Here is a 21631-nt window from a genome sequence, read left to right on the forward strand (position 1 = left end):
TGTGAGAATTCGTTTTCTACCCTCCAAGAACGTCTTTACAGAACATCGCCTTAGTATGCTTCATTGACGCAACTAAGGCCAATTTAATTCAGTTGGCATTTGAGAAGCACTTAACAAAAAAGTTCAGGAATGAGTGGAGGGGCAGTGTTTTAAGAAGATTTCACTCTGTCCCCAAACACAGCTTGCCTCTCTACTTATGATGGTGAGTAGCCTGTGGAGGAATTTTGTTTGCTTTTTTATGCACCTTATTTTTGTCAGTTCAGTTCAGTTTGTCAGTGAATTCAGAAGTGTTGAATAAATGGAGACTTTTCAAAGATATAGAATAGAATAGAAATGTATTATCCTGAGGGAAATTTGACACTGCAAATCACTCAACATTAAACATTTAGACAGAACAAGTCACAAATAAGAATAACAAAACAAATGGCCTAAGAATAGAATAAAATGAAATAGAATAAAAATAGAATAAAAGATACAGTAAATAAATACAGTAAAAATATACTGAAGTCTACAGTAGGTGTAATATTGCACAGTGCTGTTTAAAAAGTAAGAGTCCAGGAAGATGTAACTGTCACTCTGTGCTCAGTGATGCAGTGAGGCACAGTGATGCATTGTATAGTCTGATGGCTGTCGGAATGAAGGACTTCCTGTGCCGTTCAGTGCTGCATTTAGGTAGTGTGAGCCTATAACATGCTCCTCCTGTCAGCCAAGTCTGTGTATAGTGGGTGGGAGGGGTTTTCCCTGATGGCCTGGAGCTTAGCAAGGTTCCTCCTCTCCGCCACCCTCGCTAGAGTCCAGCTCCACCCCAACCACGCTACTGGCCTTCTTGACCATCTTATCCAGCCTGTTTGTGTCCCCTGCTCTCAGTCCGCTGCCCCAGCAGGTCTGTTAAATATATCCGTTCAGTCTGTTTTTGTATAAGTGAAAGTTCTTATGATAGAGAGAAATTAGATTTTTCAATTGCCTCTCTGCTGTTTAGTTCAGCACCGTGGGCAGCGCCAAGCAAGCCACAGTGCCGCTGTCCCAGCTGAAACGTATAAAAGGGAACCTGTGTTGAAAAACCATTGTGCCCCCCCGAGAACATTTTATGCCCCCCCACTAATTTGTTTCTGCAGCCTGGTCTGATGGTCACCAGTGACATTAGTTAACTATTAAGCTCGACCTGCCTCCCACACAGCTAAGCTGTGGGTATGTGGGTCCGCTAAGCTGAAACTGTAGCTACTGTTTAACACAAGGTATATGCACTCTATATATGAGCCTAGCGATCGGATTGGTGGGCAGTTACAGTGGAGGGCGGGACATGACCAGCAGAGAGAACCTGTACGTCTGTCTGTCACGTCTGTCTGTCAAATATCAAAGAGAGTCACAGATCTTTCATCTTTGTTCTTCTCTGTGAAACTACAAATTTTTTTGGATGTGTGCCCGATCACTGGTGACCATATTCAAACTAATTTACTCTCAATAAATGAATGTGTGCAAAACAGTTTAGAGCTTTTGGATGTGTGTGAGATGATGTGCACCAGACAGCCAGGACAGACGTGCACCCGTGTTCTTAACACTTTGAATGCCCAAAATTTCATCAATCGAGTCTACCGTTGGTAAATCAGCCACCCCAGGCGCTCAGATGTGAAAAAAGCGCCCCCTATCATCTCCCAGATGGTAATTCACCCTTTTGGATTGGACTCAATGAAAATGCATGAGAAAAAAAAACCCGGACTCCACATTTTACTTCTCACGCATGTAATCGGGGCCGATCAGCTTCATGCTGGACCCTCAGGACAGCGTGTAATATGTCTTTACAGTACGTAGCATTGGATCAATAAAAAAGGATCGATTTTCGGAATGGCGATCAGGAATTGGAATAATCCATTTAGATACCATCTGATCTCAGGTAAGGAATCTATTTTACCAGTCTTAGGATAATCAGACCTTTTTTCACGGAGATATAAGCTTTCCCCCTATATGTGATATGGCTGTTTTGACTGTGCGAGTGATCAGGAAATAAGAGAATCAATTTACAGCTTGCGGCACCAGCGTGCATACGTACACATATACCAATAATCTAGCGTTTATTTGAAAACGATTCATAAATAGGCCGAAAAATGACAACGTTCTAGAATATTACAGTACATCAGCGTTTATCAGGGATTCTTTTTTTTTCTCTTGAAAAACGAGGGCTTTTCAAAATGCTATAAAACGGAAATGAACCGATAAAAAAACAATCCGCTTCGACAATGTTGACTGGAAATGAGTCATTGATAATGCGACAGGCAGATTAGACACATAGCCATAATTTAAAACATAGATTAGGCGATATTAACGTTAACATTGAAGGGGATGGTGGGCATTCAAGCACTAAATGTGCGCCCCCTGCTGGGCATTCAAAGTGTTAAGGGCTTCATTTGGGAGAAATCATTGGTGATTGCGTTCACGTCGATTCTATATTTATATTTAATAATTATAATAATACAATATTTGTATCATTAACAATTACGTTTGACATGACTCAACGAGGCATCGTGATATCCAAAAATAAATAAAAGCACTACACAAACACTGCAAATGACAGTGAATACATAAATAAATAAGTACTAAACTGAGTCACCGCTCTTTCATCTTTGTTCTTCTCGATGAAACTACACATTTTTGGGGGATATGTGCGAGATAAAGTGCCTCATTGAAGCAAAAACATCTAACTCATTCTGGATGTGAGTGTTCTTGTTGTGGTTTGTTTACCCGGAGGCGGAGGTCTGCTCTCCCACTCGGCGCTCTCCATCATCTGCTTGGCCATGCGTTCGGCGCTGCACTGCTCCCTCTTCTGCTGCACCAGCTGCTGCAGCTCCGCCTTGCAGGTGTTGAGGCGCCGCTGGTAGGCGGGGCCCCCGCTGAGGGACTGCCCCACGGGCACCGCGGGCGTGGCGGTGTTTCTCCTGCTCTGGTTCACCGGGCCGTCGGACACCTGGAGGGAGAACGTCGTCTGGTAAACGGTGCTTTTATGAATGGTAAACGGTGCTTTTATGAAGGGTAAACAGTGCTTTTATAAATGGTAAACAAAAATGGAATGGTAAACAAAAACGGTGCTTTTATGAATGGTGCATTTATATAGTGCTTTTATCCAAAGCGCTTTACAATTTTGTTCCCCACATTCACCCGTTCACTCACAGACCGACAGTGAAGGCAACCAGACAAGGTGCCGACCTGCTCATCGGGAGCAATTAGGGGTTAAGGCTCAAGGACACTTCCAACAAGCTGCCCTGGAGGAGCAGGAATCGAACCGGGAACCTCCGGATTACCAGACTACTACTCTACCTCTACTCGCCCCCCCAAGTACCTGACATTAGCTCTAATGGTTGTTAGCTTAAGCGAGCTAACAGCACAAGAGGAATGTGTTTTCCCACGCTTTGCACTGTGGGGTAGGTTAGGAGCACTGAAAGACACTACATTACATTTACATTTTGTCATTTAACTGAACGCTTTTATCCAAAGCGACTTACAGGTTCTGTACAACAAGTCAGCAGGAAGGGTACAACTCTTTCAGCTGAGTAACAATGTTCAACAAACTGTGCTGAATCTTGGGCGCTGCAGTGTTGAGTGTATAGTAGTAGAGACATATTAGTATAGTAGTTAGTAATATAGACAAGGAAGATGATTAGTGGAAGAGTGCATGATAGTAGAAGACAGTAAGATGGTTAGGGTTCTTTTCATTTATCTTTTTTTCTTTTCTTATTCTTGCATTTCAGAAAGAAGCCAGCGCAGCTCTCCAAGAAGCGGGGTAACGTGGGCTGACTTTGGTAGGTTGGAGATCAGGAGGACGGCTGCGTTCTGGATGAGTTGAAGAGGCTTGGTGGCGGTGGTGGTAGGTAGACCAGCAAGCAGTGCATTGCAGTAGTCGAGGCGAGACATGACTTGATTGCACAAGGAGTTGAATGACTTCTTTTGTCAGGAAGGGGCGGATCCTTCTGACGCTGCTCACGAGGAATCCGCAGGTTCTGGTTGTTGCGGCGATCTGAGTGGAGAAGTTCAGCCGGTCATCAAGGACCACACCTAGGTTCCTGGCGGTCGGGGACGAAGGCTACATTCTCCACTGTGATGGAGAGGTGGGTCAGCGGGGAGGATTTGGCCGGCAGGTGAAGCAGCTCTTTATGTCTGAAGCATACCATCTCTGCAACAGAGACGCCAAGAGGGAACTGGAGGTATATGCTGACCACAAGCTTCTGGAGTCCCAGCAAGCCCCTAAATACCTTGGCGTGCGTCTGGATCGGACACTGTCCTTCAAACAACACCTCGAAGATGTCAGGGCAAAGACAACATCAAGGGTTGCGCTGATCCGACGCCTCGCAGGTACAACCTGGGGAGCCACTGCCAAGACCCTTCGGATATCCACCCAAGCCCTGGTCTTCTCGGCAGCGGAGTACTGTGCCCCAGTCTGGAGCAGAAGCCCACACCCCACACATTAAAAAAGTTGATGCGGCTACTAACAACGCCCTCCGGATCATCACTGGATGCCTGAAGGCTACACCCGTCTTCCTGCTGCCAGTCCTTGCAGGAATCGCACCAGCTGGCCTACGACGAGAGGCTGCCACTCTCGCCCTAGCAAGGAAGGCAGTGAAGCATGACTGGCACATCCTACACAACACCACAACAACAACAGCACCTATGAGCAGACTCAAGTCCCGCCACCCCTACAACAAGGTGGCACAAGAGATGCTCCGTTCCACCACTGAGGACCTATCCAGAAATGGATGGCTGGCGGCAGCCTGGAAGAGAGAGTGGGAGAGTGCTGGGCCAACCCGTATCCACCACTACATCTGGGATCCAGGAGATGGCGCCACAGGAGACGATCTTCCACGCCGGCAATGGGTTCTGCTGAACCGTTTAAGATCTGGGGTTGGTCGCTTTAAAGCATCATTAAAGAAGTGGGGCCTGGCAGACAGCACTGCATGTGAGTGTGGAGACCCTGAGCAGACTGTTGACCACATCCTGACCATCTGCCCCCTATACAAACCACCCTCGGAAGCCAGCCTCATTGATGTGGGACCAGAGTTAAGGGCATGGCTACAAGATACGGAGTTGGACCTCTGACATTACACGAAAGAAGAAGACCACATGTCCTCCTCTTCAGAACAGAACAATAGTATTAAAGAGTAACTAAACACATGCTAATTTCGCCGGAGGTACCGCTGACAGCTGGATTCGAACCCAGAGTCTCTAGGCGAGTGCTTAGACCTCTAAGCTACACAAAAGTGGTATCTTTAAGCTTAAAGTTAATAAAAGTGTTTAGGTTCATGTCAACTCTGTTCAGCTTATAAGGGTTCCCTGGCACTGGCCCAAAGCACCAGCAATTAAACAGCTGCATTGTAGGAGTTGTTTTCCAGAGAAGAATCAAATGCATGGTCCAGTGAGGCCACGTTGTAGTGAAAACACTTCTTCGTTAGGTATGAATTAATCTTAACCGTCTTCAAAACAACACTGTACTTCAGAGAGAACTGTTCGGATTAACACAACTCTCGTTATCCACGGCATACAGTAATAAAATTATGCTCCGAGTTGAATTAGCAGCTCAAACCCCGCCCCCTCTCGTCTCGATCCCCCCAATCGCAGCGGCCGTCGCTTCTCCTCGTTTGTCACCAGTCGTGATTGGAGGATCGGGGGAAAGAGGGCGGGGTTTGACACGGGGTCAATGGTCAGATCAAACCCGGAGACAACAGAGTATACTGTAGCTTCGGGGCCGAGCTTCGATTTTAATTCGAAGCTTCAAAATATATATATATATATATATTAATTATTAAAAAAAAAAAAATTATTTTTTTATCTTATGTTGTGGGACTTGTACAGCACTTTGGTAAACGTTGTTGTTTTTAAATGTGCTCTATGAATAAAGTGGATTGGATTAATTAATTAAGTAGCCCCTTTCGTGACTGTGACGCAGCCAACAAGGTTTCACTCGGCTGCGCTGCCTGGGTGCAGTGGGGCTGCTCTCACAGCCAACGACATGACATTACATAATTATGTTGCAACCTTCGTCTATCAAGCAAACAATTATATTATATTTAATTTATAATTATATCAGACAATGCACCTACAAAAGCCGATGATTACAATTAAATTAGCCAACTTGGTAACACATTAGTCATAGCAGCATAGGCATAGCCTTATTAATGTTTTGTGTGGCGTCGCCGTCGTGTACAACTCCAAGGGATATTCCCTTGGAGATGCATTTGAGGCACAAAAAAAATATATATATATATATATATTTTTTTTATTTTTTTACACTTCGATTTTTTTTTTATGTTCGAAGCTCATGCCATCGAACGAAGCTTCGAAGTATTTAAGACAGCCCTACTGCAAACATTACTTTTACTCTGCTACGTAAACCCCCCCGTGGTTCTCTCACCTGGAATAGAGTTCCTTTGTGCATGTTGAAGCACAAATTAAAAACTGGCAATTTAAAGTGAGGTAGAAACCCTCTAGAATCCGCGGTCAGTGGTCACCGCATTCTTGTTCTTGGGAGAAGCGTGGGTTTTCTATTTTGCATACTAAAGATGATTGGGAGATGTTTGGGTTTTCTATTTTGCATACTAAAGATGATTGCGGTTAACCTTGGTTGTTCACCAGAGGCTACGGCCATAGAGGAAATACCAGGAGAGGGGGGCGGGCACGGGGAAGAACAAGAAGAAGAAGAATTGGCTCCTTCCTTCTTGGATCAGCCAATCCCACGTGGCTATACCTGAAAGCATATGATCCTTTCTATTAAATATAACATACATCCTCTGAATGGTGTTTTAACTCATTCACTGCCAACAACGATTATACTCGTTTTTGGCCCGCCAATCGTTGAACGCCAACAACGAGTATACTCGTTATTTGATCATTGTTTCTTTTATTCGATATTTCCATTCATTATCCATCCAGGGAGCCTGGCGTTATCATGGGGTTGAGTCTGAAATCGCTAAAGTGCAATACCGGCCGCATCCTACCAGGCGGCAGTATCGAGCACCATTTGAAACCTTGTGTATTGGGCTGTGCGTCGATTAAATGCCTCCGGGCGCTCTTTTCTACTAACCTGAACCTAGGGCTTCACCCGATCGCATTGAATCGTTTTCGGGACCCCCGATTCATTATGCTGCGGTGGGTTATGTTGTGGGCCAAATGGACATACGATCTACCAGATGGCAATCAAATAATTGGAATATTCTTTTTGGAATCCCACCGGCCACAGGTAAGAGCAATTTAATGTCAATTTCAGCTTGATTGTGCCTTGTTTTCATAGCCATCGCCCTGATCAGCTTATGTTGTTGTAATAACGAATGCCGTTATTGACAATCAATTAACACTTTGGGTGCCGGGAAACGCTTAAACACGTCATTCCCGGCCATGCTCAAGTTGCCGAAGACGCTTTACAGCGCCTTTAATATCAATATTTCAAAAATCTGGGATCGGATTCATATGTCCCCTCCGCTGGCCTGAGATCCACCAGGAGGACCCACTGAGCTCTCTGGCGGTTCAGGAGCGCCATCTGGTGGCCGATCGGCGCAATCGCTTAACAGGAAGTGCCGTAGAGGTTGTGCTGGACGGCCGTATTACTTCCGGGCACTCGGTACATGTCCCGGGACTCTGGCTCGTCACACTACATAGCGATCGATTGCCAATAACTCGATAAACAACATGATTTGGACGTATATACCATTATACAAGCTGGAGATGGACCGGGTAAATCTACATCCCATAATGATAAAATTTCTACTCTACGATGATCGCCCAACGGCGCGCGGAGACTGGGGTGAGTTTTAGCGTGTAAAGTTACCGTCTTCGATACTAACTGCTATTATCAACATTTGACCCACATTAGATGATTGGTATAACGCTGCCCACGGAATTATAAACTCCCCCTAGCCCATCCCTAGCCCATCCGGTCAGATGACGTGTAGTAACTTCTAGAAGTACGTCTAGTTGGAATTTTTTATATCGCGCTGATTGCCATAAAACTGTATTGCATCATCAATATAATGTATTTGGGGCTATAGATCACGTTCTGGAGAAAGCTGCAGAAAGAGATGAAAACATACTTATACATGATTAGACCATACTTTACTATGAATATGTGAATGAAAAAGTTTAACGTTGCTACACAATGAACAATACATATAGGACTTTGAATGGGCCCTAATAATGGCAATGTAGCAATAGAATTTAAAAAGTTATAGCCCTGCAAAGAAGGGGACTTTCTCTATAGACAAATAGAGCCGGCAACCTACGGTTGATAATGAATTTAACCCATGGCAGCCAAAGTGTTAATCAGAAACGACCCCCCCCCCACCCCCCCTTTCATGCATTGTAACATGATGTAACATAATACCCATCATATGCATTAGATTTTTTAATTGTAGCGTGTGTTGGGACGAAATGCCAATGGATTTAGTATAATACACGTTGCGGGCTATTACTAGCCTCCCAGGAATTACCCTAGACCGCTCTAAAACCATACTTATATTCACCACGGTATATGGTGGGAATGTATGGATGGAAAAATAATTTCTTTTTCACATATAATAATAATAATAATGACTTGGATTTATATAGCGCTCTTCACTGACCCAGAGCGCTTCACAGAGTCCAGTATTCGTTCATACACAGTCATACCGGTGGTGGTAAGCTACAATTGCAGCCAGAGCTGCCCTGAGGCAGACTCACGGAAGCGTGGCGAATAATCAACGCCTACGGCCCCTCCGACCACCACCAACATTCATTCACATGCATACACATTCATACGAGGCAAGTAGGTTAAGTGTCTTGCCCAAGGACACAACGGCAGTGGGATGGACATGGGCTTGAGCGGGATTCGAACCACCAACCCTTGGATCATTGGACAACCCGCTCTACCCCTGAGCCACGCCGCCCCATATTGAACGATAGATACTCTATGTCAAATGGGCCATAGACAGTATTGCATCCATAGCTATAATATAGAATATAGTTATAGCCCTGCAAACAAGGTGACGGACTCCATTCGTTTAATGCGTGGCAGCGCATAGCCGTATCACGGAAACAGCGTGGCAGCCAATGAGTTAATGTTATTATGTAGTTATTCTTAGAAGCTAAAAAGCATTTACCAGATTGAAGCATAATTCAAATCAATATCTGAAAATAACTAAATGAATAAAATAAGGGCGCCCCAGTGGCGAACCACATAACGCGCTCAGCCGCAACACAGCCGACCCGGGTTCGACTCCCGAACCCGTCGTTATTTGCAGAATGTCTTCCCCCCGCTCTGTCTCCCATTCCTCCTCGGTCTCTCTCTACTGGACTGCCCAGTAGCAATAAAGCGATAAAACGCCAAAAAAATGTATCTTAAAAAAAGAAAAATGAATAAAATAAAATACTAACCTTCGTACCGTCTTTTACTATTATGACACGTACAATTGGAAACGTGTTTATCCAATCAGTGTCTTGCAGTACTTATTCATTCATTCATTCAATCTTTATATGAAGCTCTCATTTACAATGATGCAGAGTATAAGGGCACACGACAGTGGCTCAGGAGGTAGAGCGATCGTCTGGTAATCAGAAGGTTCTCGGTTTAATTCCCGCTCCTCCCAGCAGCGTATCGAAGTGTCCTTGAGCAAGACACTTAACCCCTAACTGCTCCCGATGAGCAGGTTGGCACCTTGCATGGTTGCCTCCGCCATCGGTGTGTGAGTGAATGAGTGTTTGAGTGAATGGGTCAAATGTAATGTGAGGAACAAATTGTAAAGCTCTTTGGATAAAAGCTGCTATATAAATGCACCATTTACCATTTATCACCACACTCACCAACAAAGATCAAAGGACCAGACTCTATGTGCTTAGTTAAAGGAACACGCCAACACTTCTCCAGAGAGAGACAAGAAGATAGATACCTCTCTGTGCGTTCAGTAGAAAGCTATCTGGCTGCATGTTAGCCTAGCTTAGCACAATGAATGGAAGTGGACATGACCGGTTAGCCTAGGCATTGTCCAACTAACACCTCTCCCAAAGGCTAACCGGCCATGTCCGCTTCCATTCATCGTGCTAAGCTAGGCTAACATGCAGCCAGATAGCTTTCTACTGAACGCGCAGAGAGGAAACTGGTATCTATCTTCTTGTCTCTCTCTGGAGAAGACGGTAAGCTATTTTCCCAAAATGTTGGCGTGTTCCTTTAACACCAACCCCCCCCCCCCCCATTTTGTGTGGAAAACGAGGAGAAATAATGTGTTGTTGTTTACAATCCGCTGGTTACCGTGGGTGGTTGCGTCGAGGCGGGCTCCTGCGATCCGAACATGCTCTTCCACTCCTCGTTCATGTTGGAGTCCTGCTTGGTGTGCTTCCTCGCTGGGGAGACAGGGGAACAAACGGGGGAGACAGGGGAACAAACGGGGGACACGGGGGAACAAACAGGGGAACAAACGGGGGAACAAACGGGGGAACAAACGGGGGACACAGGGAAACAAACGGGGGACACAGGGAAACAAACGGGTGCAGGTTAAAAACAGGACTCTCTGGGCTCATTCCATTCCTACAATCTACAAACCAGCGTTTCAAGCGCTTCCAAGCAATGCGAGCCGTCCACCAGACGCCATGATTTCCAGGACTGTTTACGTTTCGAGGGACAAATAGAAAAAGTGAATTCTGAATGTTTTGGAATAAGACAAGACATGATTAATATGAGGGATAAGACGTATAATTTTAGCTCTAGGTGTTTCTTAATTTAATTCTTAAAAAGGAACACGCCAACATTACGGGAAATGCGCTCACCGTCTTCTCCAGGGTCAGACACAAAGATAGATACCGATTTCCTCTCTGTGTGTTCAGTAGAAAGCCATCCGGCTGGAAGCTAGCCTAGCTTAGTTTGTGCTAAGCTAGACTAGCTAGCAGCCGGATACCTTTCTACCTTTCCATCTTCTTATCTGACTCTGGAGAAAACTAACATTTCCCACAATGCTGGCGTGCCCCTTTAAGTAATTACATTACCTTTGCCGACAAACAGCCAGATCTGATTACTGAGGTACACAGAACTGGAAGTCGTGAGGCTTGGAGGGAACACAAAAGCAACCAGCGACTGACTGAGAGAGTACAGTATGGAGGACAGAGGAGCGTACAGTATGCAGGACAGAGGAGCCTACACTACAGTATGCAGGACAGAGGAGCGTACAGTATGCAGGACAGAGGAGTGTACACTACAGTATGCAGGAGAGAGGAGCATACACTACAGTATGGAGGACAGAGGAGCGTACAGTATGCAGGACAGAGGAGCGTACACTACAGTATGCAGGACAGAGGAGCGTACAGTATGCAGGACAGAGGAGCATACACTACAGTATGCAGGACAGAGGAGTGTACAGTATGCAGGACAGAGGAGTGTACACTACAGTATGCAGGACAGAGGAGCGTACAGTATGCAGGACAGAGGAGCCTACACTACAGTATGCAGGACAGAGGAGCGTACACTACAGTATGCAGGACAGAGGAGCGTACAGTATGCAGGACAGAGGAGCATACACTACAGTATGCAGGACAGAGGAGTGTACAGTATGCAGGACAGAGGAGTGTACACTACAGTATGCAGGACAGAGGAGCGTACAGTATGCAGGACAGAGGAGCCTACACTACAGTATGCAGGACAGAGGAGCGTACACTACAGTATGCAGGACAGAGGAGCGTACAGTATGCAGGACAGAGGAGTGTACAGTATGCAGGACAGAGGAGTGTACAGTATGCAGGACAGAGGAGCGTACAGTATGCAGGACAGAGGAGCCTACACTACAGTATGCAGGACAGAGGAGCGTACACTACAGTATGCAGGACAGAGGAGCGTACAGTATGCAGGACAGAGGAGCGTACACTACAGTATGCAGGACAGAGGAGCCTACACTACAGTATGCAGGACAGAGGAGCATACACTACAGTATGCAGGACAGAGGAGCGTACAGTATGCAGGACAGAGGAGCGTACACTACAGTATGCAGGACAGAGGAGCGTACAGTATGCAGGACAGAGGAGCCTACACTACAGTATGCAGGACAGAGGAGCCTACACTACAGTATGCAGGACAGAGGAGCCTACACTACAGTATGCAGGACAGAGGAGCGTACAGTATGCAGGACAGAGGAGCCTACACTACAGTATGCAGGACAGAGGAGCCTACACTACAGTATGCAGGACAGAGGAGCCTACACTACAGTATGCAGGACAGAGGAGCATACACTACAGCAGGGGTGTCAAACTCATTTTCACAGAGGGCCACATCAGCATTATGGTTGCCCTCAAAGGGCCAAAGACCGTATAAATGTTAATGTAATGTAAAATAAATGTAGCTACACATTTACATATTGTTAAACATGGTGTTTCTGTATTTATTACTTATTCAAGTTATACATATTGCATATTCATTTGCATAAATGTAAAAATATATGTTAGCTTATGTTATTTTAACAAATAATTTTAGTTTATCAGAACCCCATATTACTCCACCAATCAATGATCAAACCATTCAAGTAAATAACAAAGAAGAATATCATCAAATACAAGCTATGACATTAAGTTTGTTCAAAACCTTTTTGTCACAGTCAAGAGGGGCAGAACTAACAACTGTGAGCTGCAAAGAACACGTGGGACAGATGTAGCAGATGTTACAAAAACAAATGGCTGCACACAACCTTGCAGAGGCCATACATCCAACTAATGGAAGATAGTTTAATTAACTTTAATTAACAGATTGCAGAATGGGTACAGTACAGTACAGCTCAATACACACAATTGTTAAGGGGATGCAGACCAGAGAAAGACTTTCGACTTGTTTACATCAGGGTCCCCCATTTTCAATTTGTAATGAAATTGCTATTATGTGTCTGCATGAACACACAACTGTAACTGTACTCAAAAATAACAAAATAAGGGTTGTCTCAGTTCACAACTATATTGGTCAAGTTTTGGGTGGGACTTGTTTGCGTCCCTACAGCTTCTTATTCAATTGAGCGAGATGCTCGGTTATGTCACACAGCCAGTTTGCATCTGACAGTTCAGACAATATTTCTTCAACCCTTTGTTACCTATTCCGCCTGGATCGTTTTTGTATTTTGGGCTGTAAAATTGTCAAAGAATGTCTGAGGAGTAAGTGCTTTTGGCTTTTTTCCTTTGTTACCTCAGATGTTCAACATACATGTATGTGTAAGAATGTGTAATAACTAAGGCTGTCAAAGTTAAAGCTTTATTAACGCATTAACCCACAATTATTTTAACACTGGTATTTTTGAACCCAATATTAATGTAAAAAAAAAAAAAAAAAAAAAATTTTTTTTTTTTTTTTTTTTTTTCCCTGAGCTCTTGGGGGGCCACATCAAATGACGTGGCGGGCCGGATTTGGCCCGCGGGCCGTGAGTTTGACACCTATGCACTACAGTATGCAGGACAGAGGAGCGTACAGTATGCAGGACAGAGGAGCCTACACTACAGTATGGAGGACAGAGCAGCGTACACTACAGTATGCAGGACAGAGGAGCGTACAGTATGCAGGACAGAGGAGCCTACACTACAGTATGGAGGACAGAGCAGCGTACACTACAGTATGCAGGACAGAGGAGCGTACAGTATGCAGGACAGAGGAGCCTACACTACAGTATGGAGGACAGAGCAGCGTACACTACAGTATGCTCTGTCCACTCTTCAGCTGAATCTACAGTGGCATACGGGTGCATGCTGTGCGTTTTCATTCATGGAATACCTTCCTTATGCTAAAGGCTTAGGTCTCGTTCACATCTAAACCAGACAATGTGGGGGGGGGGGGGGGGACACACACATGGGGGTAGTTGTTTCTTTTGAATGGAGGTAGTTGTTTCTTTTGAATGGAGGTAGTTGTTTCTTTTGAATGGGGATAGTTGTTTCTTTTGAATGGGGATAGTTGCTTATTTTGAATGGGGTAGTTGCTGATTTTTAATAGGGCAGTTGGTTATTTTGAATGGGGTAGTTACTTATTTTGAACGGGTAGTTGATTCTTTGAATAGAGTTAGTTGCTTAATTTGAACGGGGTAGTTGATTCTTTTGAATGGGGGTAGTTGTTTATTTTGAATGGGGTAGTTGATTCTTTTGAATGGGGTTAGTTGCTTAATTTGAAGGGGTTAGTTTCTTATTTTGAATGAAAAATGTTGCGGCGTTCCGGGAAAAAGTAGAACTCAATTAAACTTTTGCCGCATTGCAAACCAATCGCAGCTGCATTGTGGGATTAGATGAGAATGAGTCCTTAAACTTAAAGTTGTCATTGCTAGCTAATCCATATTGTAGTACTACTGACCTCAGATCAGAGTTTCCCCACTGCCTATCTGTTTATTTTTTTTTGACAATCAACATGTGCCAAATGATTTCTATCTTTTGAATGTCTTCTGGATGCGTTCCAAACACATTTTCCATCCATTAGAGCAGCGGTTCTCAACTGGTCTAGCCTCGGGACCCAACATTTTCCTTAGTCATTAAGTCGCGACCCAATTTTTTTTTTTTTGCAGTAATACACAATCCTTCATGCACTGTTAAAAACATGAAATAAACACAAAAAAGTGCAACAAAAGTGCAACTAGGGCTAAAAACACAATGAAATAAAATAATAATAAATAATATAATCTTAGCGGATTTCATAGCTTAACATAACAGACCTAAGTTTGGGGGAACTAATGGGATAACTGAGGTTGCAACAAAAGTGCAACTAGGGCTAAAAACCCAATGAAATAATATAATAATAATAATAATAATAATAATAATAATAATAATAATAATAATAATAATAATAATAATTATGCTTCTTAGCAGACTTCTTAGCTTAACATACTGTAACAGACCTACAGTAAGTTTGGGGGAACTAATGGGATAACTGGGGTTGCAACAAAAGTGCAACTAGGGCTAAAAACACAATGAAATAAAATAATAATAATAATAATAATAATAATAATAATAATAATAATAATAATAATAATAATAATAATAATAATAATAATAATAATAATAATAATAATAATAATAATAAATAATATATCCTTCTTAGCAGACTTCTTAGCTTAACATCCCAGGGAACTAATGGGATAACTGGGGATGTTGTTTGCTCCTCAAAGTCTGGGGTGATGGTAGACAAAGCAACTCTTAGGTCATGCTCAATGTCCAATCTGTTCCTCTGCTTTGTCTTCAGCTGGACCAAAGCTGAGAAGCCACTTTCACAAAGATAGGTAGTGCAAAAAAGATATTATAATTTTTTTTTTTTTAAATGACACACATCCGCGACCCACTCAAAATGGCCATGTGACCCACTTTTGGGTCGCGACCCACTAGTTGAGAAACACTGCATTAGAGCATGGCTTCCTAATTGCCTATAAACCCTGCAGTGTGGTGTGATGTGTGTCCAGAGTCCACCCTGATGACAGCAACACAACCCCGTGAGACGTCAGTTTGTGGGCCTCCGTGGTCTGATGGTTTTCACATGGAAGGTGGCATTCATTTTGTCAGGTCCAAAATGTATGTATGTATGATATTTTCAAATCAATGATCATACTTTTTTAATGGAATTTCTATGTGCACCACAAAGTGAGCGATGGGTTGGCGACAAGATGTTTTCCAGGAAGAGAGAAGAATGGAATTGTGATGTGCAGAATAATCTTCTTTTGTTTTGGCCATTAGTTCTAGGGCTGTGTGACATTTGAAATGTTCTGATATTGGTGCCAGTGCCGATACCTGGGATACAATACTTTTTTCCATATCTGACTTTGCTGTGTTGCATGTGATGTATGACCCAATCAGAGGCTTTGTTACATTTTGGCTCGGTTAACCCTTTCACTACCACAATACAGACTATTAACCTTCTGTAGTGTGGTAGTGAAATGGTTAACTCTTTGTGGTATGGTAGTGAAAGGGTTAACCATGTGTAGTGTTGTAGTGAAATGTTAACCTTCTGTAGTGAAATGGTTAACTTTCTGTAGTGTGGTAGATATAGGTTAACCTTCTGTAGTGTGGTACTGAAAGGGTTAACCTTCAGTAGTGTGGTAGTGAAAGGGTTACCCTTCTGTAGTGTGGTAGTGAAAAGGTTAACCATTTGTAGTGTGGTAGTGAAAGGTTAACCTTCCGTAGTGTGGTAGTGAAAGGGTTAACATTCTGTAGTGTGGTAGTGAAAGGGTTAACCTTCTGTGGTGTGGTAGTGAAAGATTAATCTGCTGTAGTGTGGTAGTGAACGGTTAACGATAGGTTATGTAGATAACCTAGTTATATTAGTATTGGCTAAGCGTCCCGCTCTGAGCCTTACGAGATACTCCTATCTCCTGTGATACCTAATGTATCTCCCACGAATAAAAAACACATGCACCCCACCTGTATGGGGCCCCGCCCCTTATGGTGGCACCGCCCATATAACCATGACTCTGGTCATGAAACACCCTTCCTCGCCAAAACCCGTCCCAGGAAAAGATCCCTCAAGAGGGAACTCAGGGCGCGCAGAGCGGGACGCTTAGCCAATACTAATATAACTAGGTTATCTACATAACCTATCGTTATATTTCGTATTTGCATCGCGTCCCACTCTGAGCCTTACGAGATAATGGGGAAGAGCGGGCGCGAGACCCGACAGATGTACCCCCTGAGGACCCGTAAGCCCACATCAAGGGGTGCGGGGAGCCCCGTCACCCCATCCTTCCTAACGAAGGGGGGGCGCAGTCAACTCCACCTGAATGCGAACAAGAGGGAACTAGAACCCCTTGAACACACCGTACAGGCGGAACCACGTGTGACTCAACACACTGCGGCCCATACCCATATACTCCTGCTACCCGACCAAAGGACGGGAAGCAGGAAAGGCCACAGACCCCAGAACCGCCTGGGAGACAGAACCCCCGGTCATGTCCATGAGGAAAACCTTACAAAGGAGCCCGGGGAGGACCATGAAGCTGCAGCACAGATGGCCTCCACCGAGGCCCCACCCAGGAGAGCGGCAGAGGCAGCCACCCCACGAGTGGAGTGCGCCCTGACGCCCCCAGGGGGATCCTGCCCAGCCAACGTGTAGCAGAGGGTAACACCCTCGCACAACCAATGGGACAGGCGCTGCTCCGACAGTGCCTTACCAGCACGAGCCCCACCGTAACAGACAAAAAGCTGGTCGGTAACCCTGAAATCCTGAGTACGGCTGAGGTAAATCCCCAAGCACGGACTGGACATGACAGGTGAAGGCCCGCATCTAACTCACTAGTGTGAGGAGGAGGACGAAACGCCTGAACCACAATATCCCGGGAGCGGAAGGAACTCCGGATATTCTTAGGCACGAAAGCAGGATTAGGTCGCAGAGTGACACCGCAAACGGTCCGAAAAGATAGGCACTCTGGACGTACCGAGAGAGCACAGAGCTCACCTACGCGTTTAGCGGAAGTGACAGCCAGAAGGAACGCGGTCCTGAAGGACAGCTGTCCCAACGGCGCCTGCTCGAGCGGCTCAAACGGGGCCAAGGACAACCGACCGAGGACCAATTGAAGATCCCAAGTCGGAGCCAAGGAGCGTTGCACCGGCTTAACGCGCCGAGCGCCAAGCAGGAAACGCTTCACAAGAGGGTGGCTGAACAAGACATCCCCTCAAACCCCTCATGATAGGAGGATATAGCTGCTGCATATACCCTCACCGTCGAAGCCGACAGTCTATCAAGGAGAGACTGGAGGTAACTAAGGACAGCATCCAGGGGGCAGGAGACTGAGTCCCGGCCCCCCGCCTTACACCACACTTGGAACATACGTCATCTGCCCGCGTAAGCGCGACAGTGGAGGGAGCATGCGCATTCCAGATGGTAACACCATCAGGATCAAGAACCTGCGCCCCTCAACGTACCCGTCCCAACAACTGACCTAACAGATGTATGGGGAAGAATCCCTGGCGGCACGGCATCGGTCCCAGACCTGCCTGGCCATGTCCAGAGGCAATCCTCACCCGTCAGGATGAGGGCCGCCCCGCGACAGTACACCTGCACCCACATTCTCCCTGCCGGGGATGTGGGGAGCCCTTAGGCCGCGCAGATGGAGGACGCCCATAGCCAGCCGCCCGCCGCCTGGTGCAGACAGGGGGAGCGTACTCCTCCCTGTCTGTCGATACACGACACTGACGTCGTATCGTCCGTCCTGATCAACACCATTTGTGGACCAGAAGGACCGCTTTCAACACCAACACATTGAACGTAGCGCAGACCGGGCAGCATGGTTTGCCAGCTGCCCCCTACTGCGTTGGCCCGACGCATCACCAGCGAGGGAGGCGTCGGTGAAAACGCGACACGAGACAGCGCCGTAACCGTCCTAGGACGGAACCTCCCGAGCGTGTTGACAACACGCTCTGAGATGGATGCCCATAGCCCTCCAACCGTTGACTGGGAAGAGGAATACTCTACATCCAGTCTACAGCAACCCCAGGCTGGTAGAGACCTGCCTGGTACGAGACCTGACGATCCACCTTGACCGCGAAGGACCAGAACGTCATCAGGGCAGAACACTCCGTAACCCCGGATGACGCAGAGGCCCCAGTGCGGCCTCCACGCACTTGGTGAAGATGCGGGGAGCCAGAGAAAACCGAACGGCAGCCTCTGGTACTCATACGCTAACCCTGCAAAGGAAGCGTAGGTAAGCCCTAGGATGGAAGATCGGGGATGCGCATACGCATCCTACAGGTCTATGGAGGAGAACCAGACCCCCACCTGACAGTGTTCAACAGGTAGGAGACGATCCAAAAAAAAAAAAAAAATGCTGAACCTTCCCATGGGACAGGTCCAGCCTGGGTCTTACACCCCTCCCTCCCGACTTCTCGGGCAGAGAACACCGGGAGGAGAACGCCACGACGATGGCTTGCTTCGTCCACAGAGATTGGATCTCGTCGACCAGAGCTGTCCCTGCTGGAGACCCCGACAACAGGGTCTGTACCAAACCTGAAAACGGGTGGGGTTGTGTAAACACAAGTCCCCGCCTCACCATTCTCTCCATCTACCTCGACATATGGTACTGCCGTAGTCATATGTGACGACACTCCCAACGCACCCGCCGTCACGTGGCGCAGGTCCGCCAGGAACTGTAGATAGTTGGCCCGGTCCCCCCCGCTGTGCGAAGACAACCCTGGAACCGTGCGAGGAGCGCGTTCCGTGTCGGAACACCTGACCCTGACACCACCCACGAGGCAATCGCACCCAAGGGGGAACCCCGACAGAAAGGGCCTGTCTGATACGGGGGGCTTCCGATCAAAAAAGCCCCCCCACTGAACACCCCTCCAGAACATGCTGAAGGAGTTGTTCTGCAGCCGGACATGCAAGGTGTAAGGCCCCCATGGGTTCCTACACACCGTAGCCCTGCAGTGATATTACTACCACCCCAAACCATGTGAGCTGCGACCACTTGCCAATATTTCAGGAGTGGGAGGCACCAACATGATACCTGGCCTGGCGAAGGCGAGGCCGGGGAAGCCCGCACTGTGTGCCTCAAAAGGTTTCGAGCCCCCCTGCTGACAACACTTAAGTTGACAGACGTAACACCAGGCTCAACCAACACAGTTCAAGGTGTGGGAGCCGCTTGACAGCACAACATTCTCACGGACAGACCCAGGCTCAGCCATCTGGGTGTCAGCCCCTGTCCCCATGAGAAGCGAAAAGGGGGGGCCGCCCGCGCATCAACGAAGGCACGCGGCCCGCAGCCAAAGGAAACAATCAGAGCCCACTTCTTCCGCTGGTGTTGGGGAAGGGAGTGATCGGAGAGCGGGCTGCTCGCGGCAGGACGGTGACGGCTTGTTTGTTCAAGCCGAACCCATCCTACATGGCCGATCCCTCGGCCGCCAAGGCTGTCGGCCTTGTGGACACCTGTCGAATCAACGCCCAGGATACCTCTGGCGGGGGAAAAACATGGCCGCCTGTCGAGGGCCCCGTCATCGCCGCTGACGAGGCCGTGCTCTCTCTTCTTCTGGCTGCGCGGTGTGAGGCGGTGTAGGGCCTAGGACAATACCGCCCGCGCTCCAGCAGAAGACCAAAATCCCCTGCGGAGAGGGGAACCCTGAGCGGTTATAGCTTGCGGCTGGGTCAAAGCTAATAACGTCAACAACCTCGCGCGATGTGTCGACGTCGGCTGGCCCTCAAGGCCCCTCCACCAGACACCATTTTTTTTAATAGAAAAAACACCAATTCGAACACAGTTCTAATCGTTGCCAATTCCATACCGTGGCGGTACAAGCCTTAACAGCCCACCAGCCACTCGCCAGGCCGACCCACCCAAGGTGTCGGCCGGGCGGGGCATTGTTTCAATATATCAAAAACAAAGGACTGACGTTAACATGGAGCACCAGTGGTGATTGCAAACAGCACCCACCACTGTGGTGTGCACCATGAAAAGGTTAAATGAATAAAAGAGCTAACCACAAAAACTGTAGAATGAGCAAACCCATACACACAAAGTTAAGGGGAGACGGACCAGACCCGTCTTCATTCAAAATATTCACAACAGAACACCAGCCCTAGTTTAGCCCATTTACCAAAAAAGGTAAACAAAGCCCCCCCCCGCACTACTCCCCCAGTATACCGATTGACCGTCAGTATGAATGGTTTGAGAGGAGAGAAAGCTGTAGCAAGACAGACCTTCTCATAGCAGAGTGACAAAACGAAACAATAGCCCCCTACACAGGGCCGCCCCAGGAGATGGGGGGCCTCGCGTCTAAAAACGCACAGGGCCTCACATTTCTCCCAGGCGGCCCTGCCCTTATACTACTGCAGCCTAACGCCAGGCAATGTGGGACCCAAGACAACAATTGCCTGTGCACAGACACGCAACATGTTTATCATGTCGGCTGGACCCATAGCCCCACTACCCGACGCCAACCCAGATGGGAACACCGTTCAACAAACCCCGCCGGAACACAAGGTAAAATACCTGGCTAGGAACCTAGCCACGACCTACCCCGTTGTCAACCCATTCACCCGAAAAAGGTAAATAGAACTCAAAAACCCCACAACAGCTACCGACTGACCTTCATTGATGAACCGGGCAAGAGGCGGGAGAGTGACAACATCTCACGGCGGAGACATTAAAACAGCATAGCAATTAGCAGTAGTGATAGCATGCGGCAGTAGCGATAGCATGTAGCATAGCTTTAGATGTTTTAGCAGCACGCCCAAGACAGCTTGGAAACCGTTCCCTGCAGAGAACGTTCACCAAACCATCCTGCCCCCAGCGCCAACACACAACATGGTTGTGTTAACAAAACAAACCAGCATTACTAACACTAATACCCATGCCTGAAGACACAGGGCCTACCTGAGTACAAGCTGGCCCGACAGCCAGCCTTGTACAGCTGAACCTCGATGTGCAGTCATCAAACGAGGAACATCAACACAGGCCCGTCGTGTCGCCGAAAACATGCGTCGAAGATGCCAGGGGCCAGCAACCTCCGGTAAGCTTCCAACATTATTAATCTTCCTTAATCTTTTCATTCCGCTAGCTCGTATGGTGCACGCATCCAATACGCTGGGACGAAAATAGAGGAAGGGTGTTTCATGACCAGAGTCATGGTTATATGGGCGGTGCCACCATAAGGGGCGGGGCCCCATACAGGTGGGGTGCATGTGTTTTTTATTCGTGGGAGATACATTAGG

General features: G+C 46.9%; 1 protein-coding gene across 1 annotated transcript in view; it reads right to left on the reverse strand.

The window, feature by feature from the left end:
- pik3r4 (phosphoinositide-3-kinase, regulatory subunit 4) overlaps positions 1 to 21631 on the reverse strand; it is a 91847-nt gene that overhangs the window by 20034 nt on the left and 50182 nt on the right. The window contains 2 exon segments of the mRNA XM_084336896.1: positions 2737 to 2959; positions 10256 to 10347. Coding sequence (XP_084193022.1) covers positions 2737 to 2959; positions 10256 to 10347 — 315 coding nt within the window.

Source organism: Notolepis coatsorum (genome assembly GCF_963971535.1).
Source record: "Notolepis coatsorum genome assembly, chromosome: 19".
NCBI lineage: Eukaryota > Metazoa > Chordata > Actinopteri > Aulopiformes > Paralepididae > Notolepis > Notolepis coatsorum.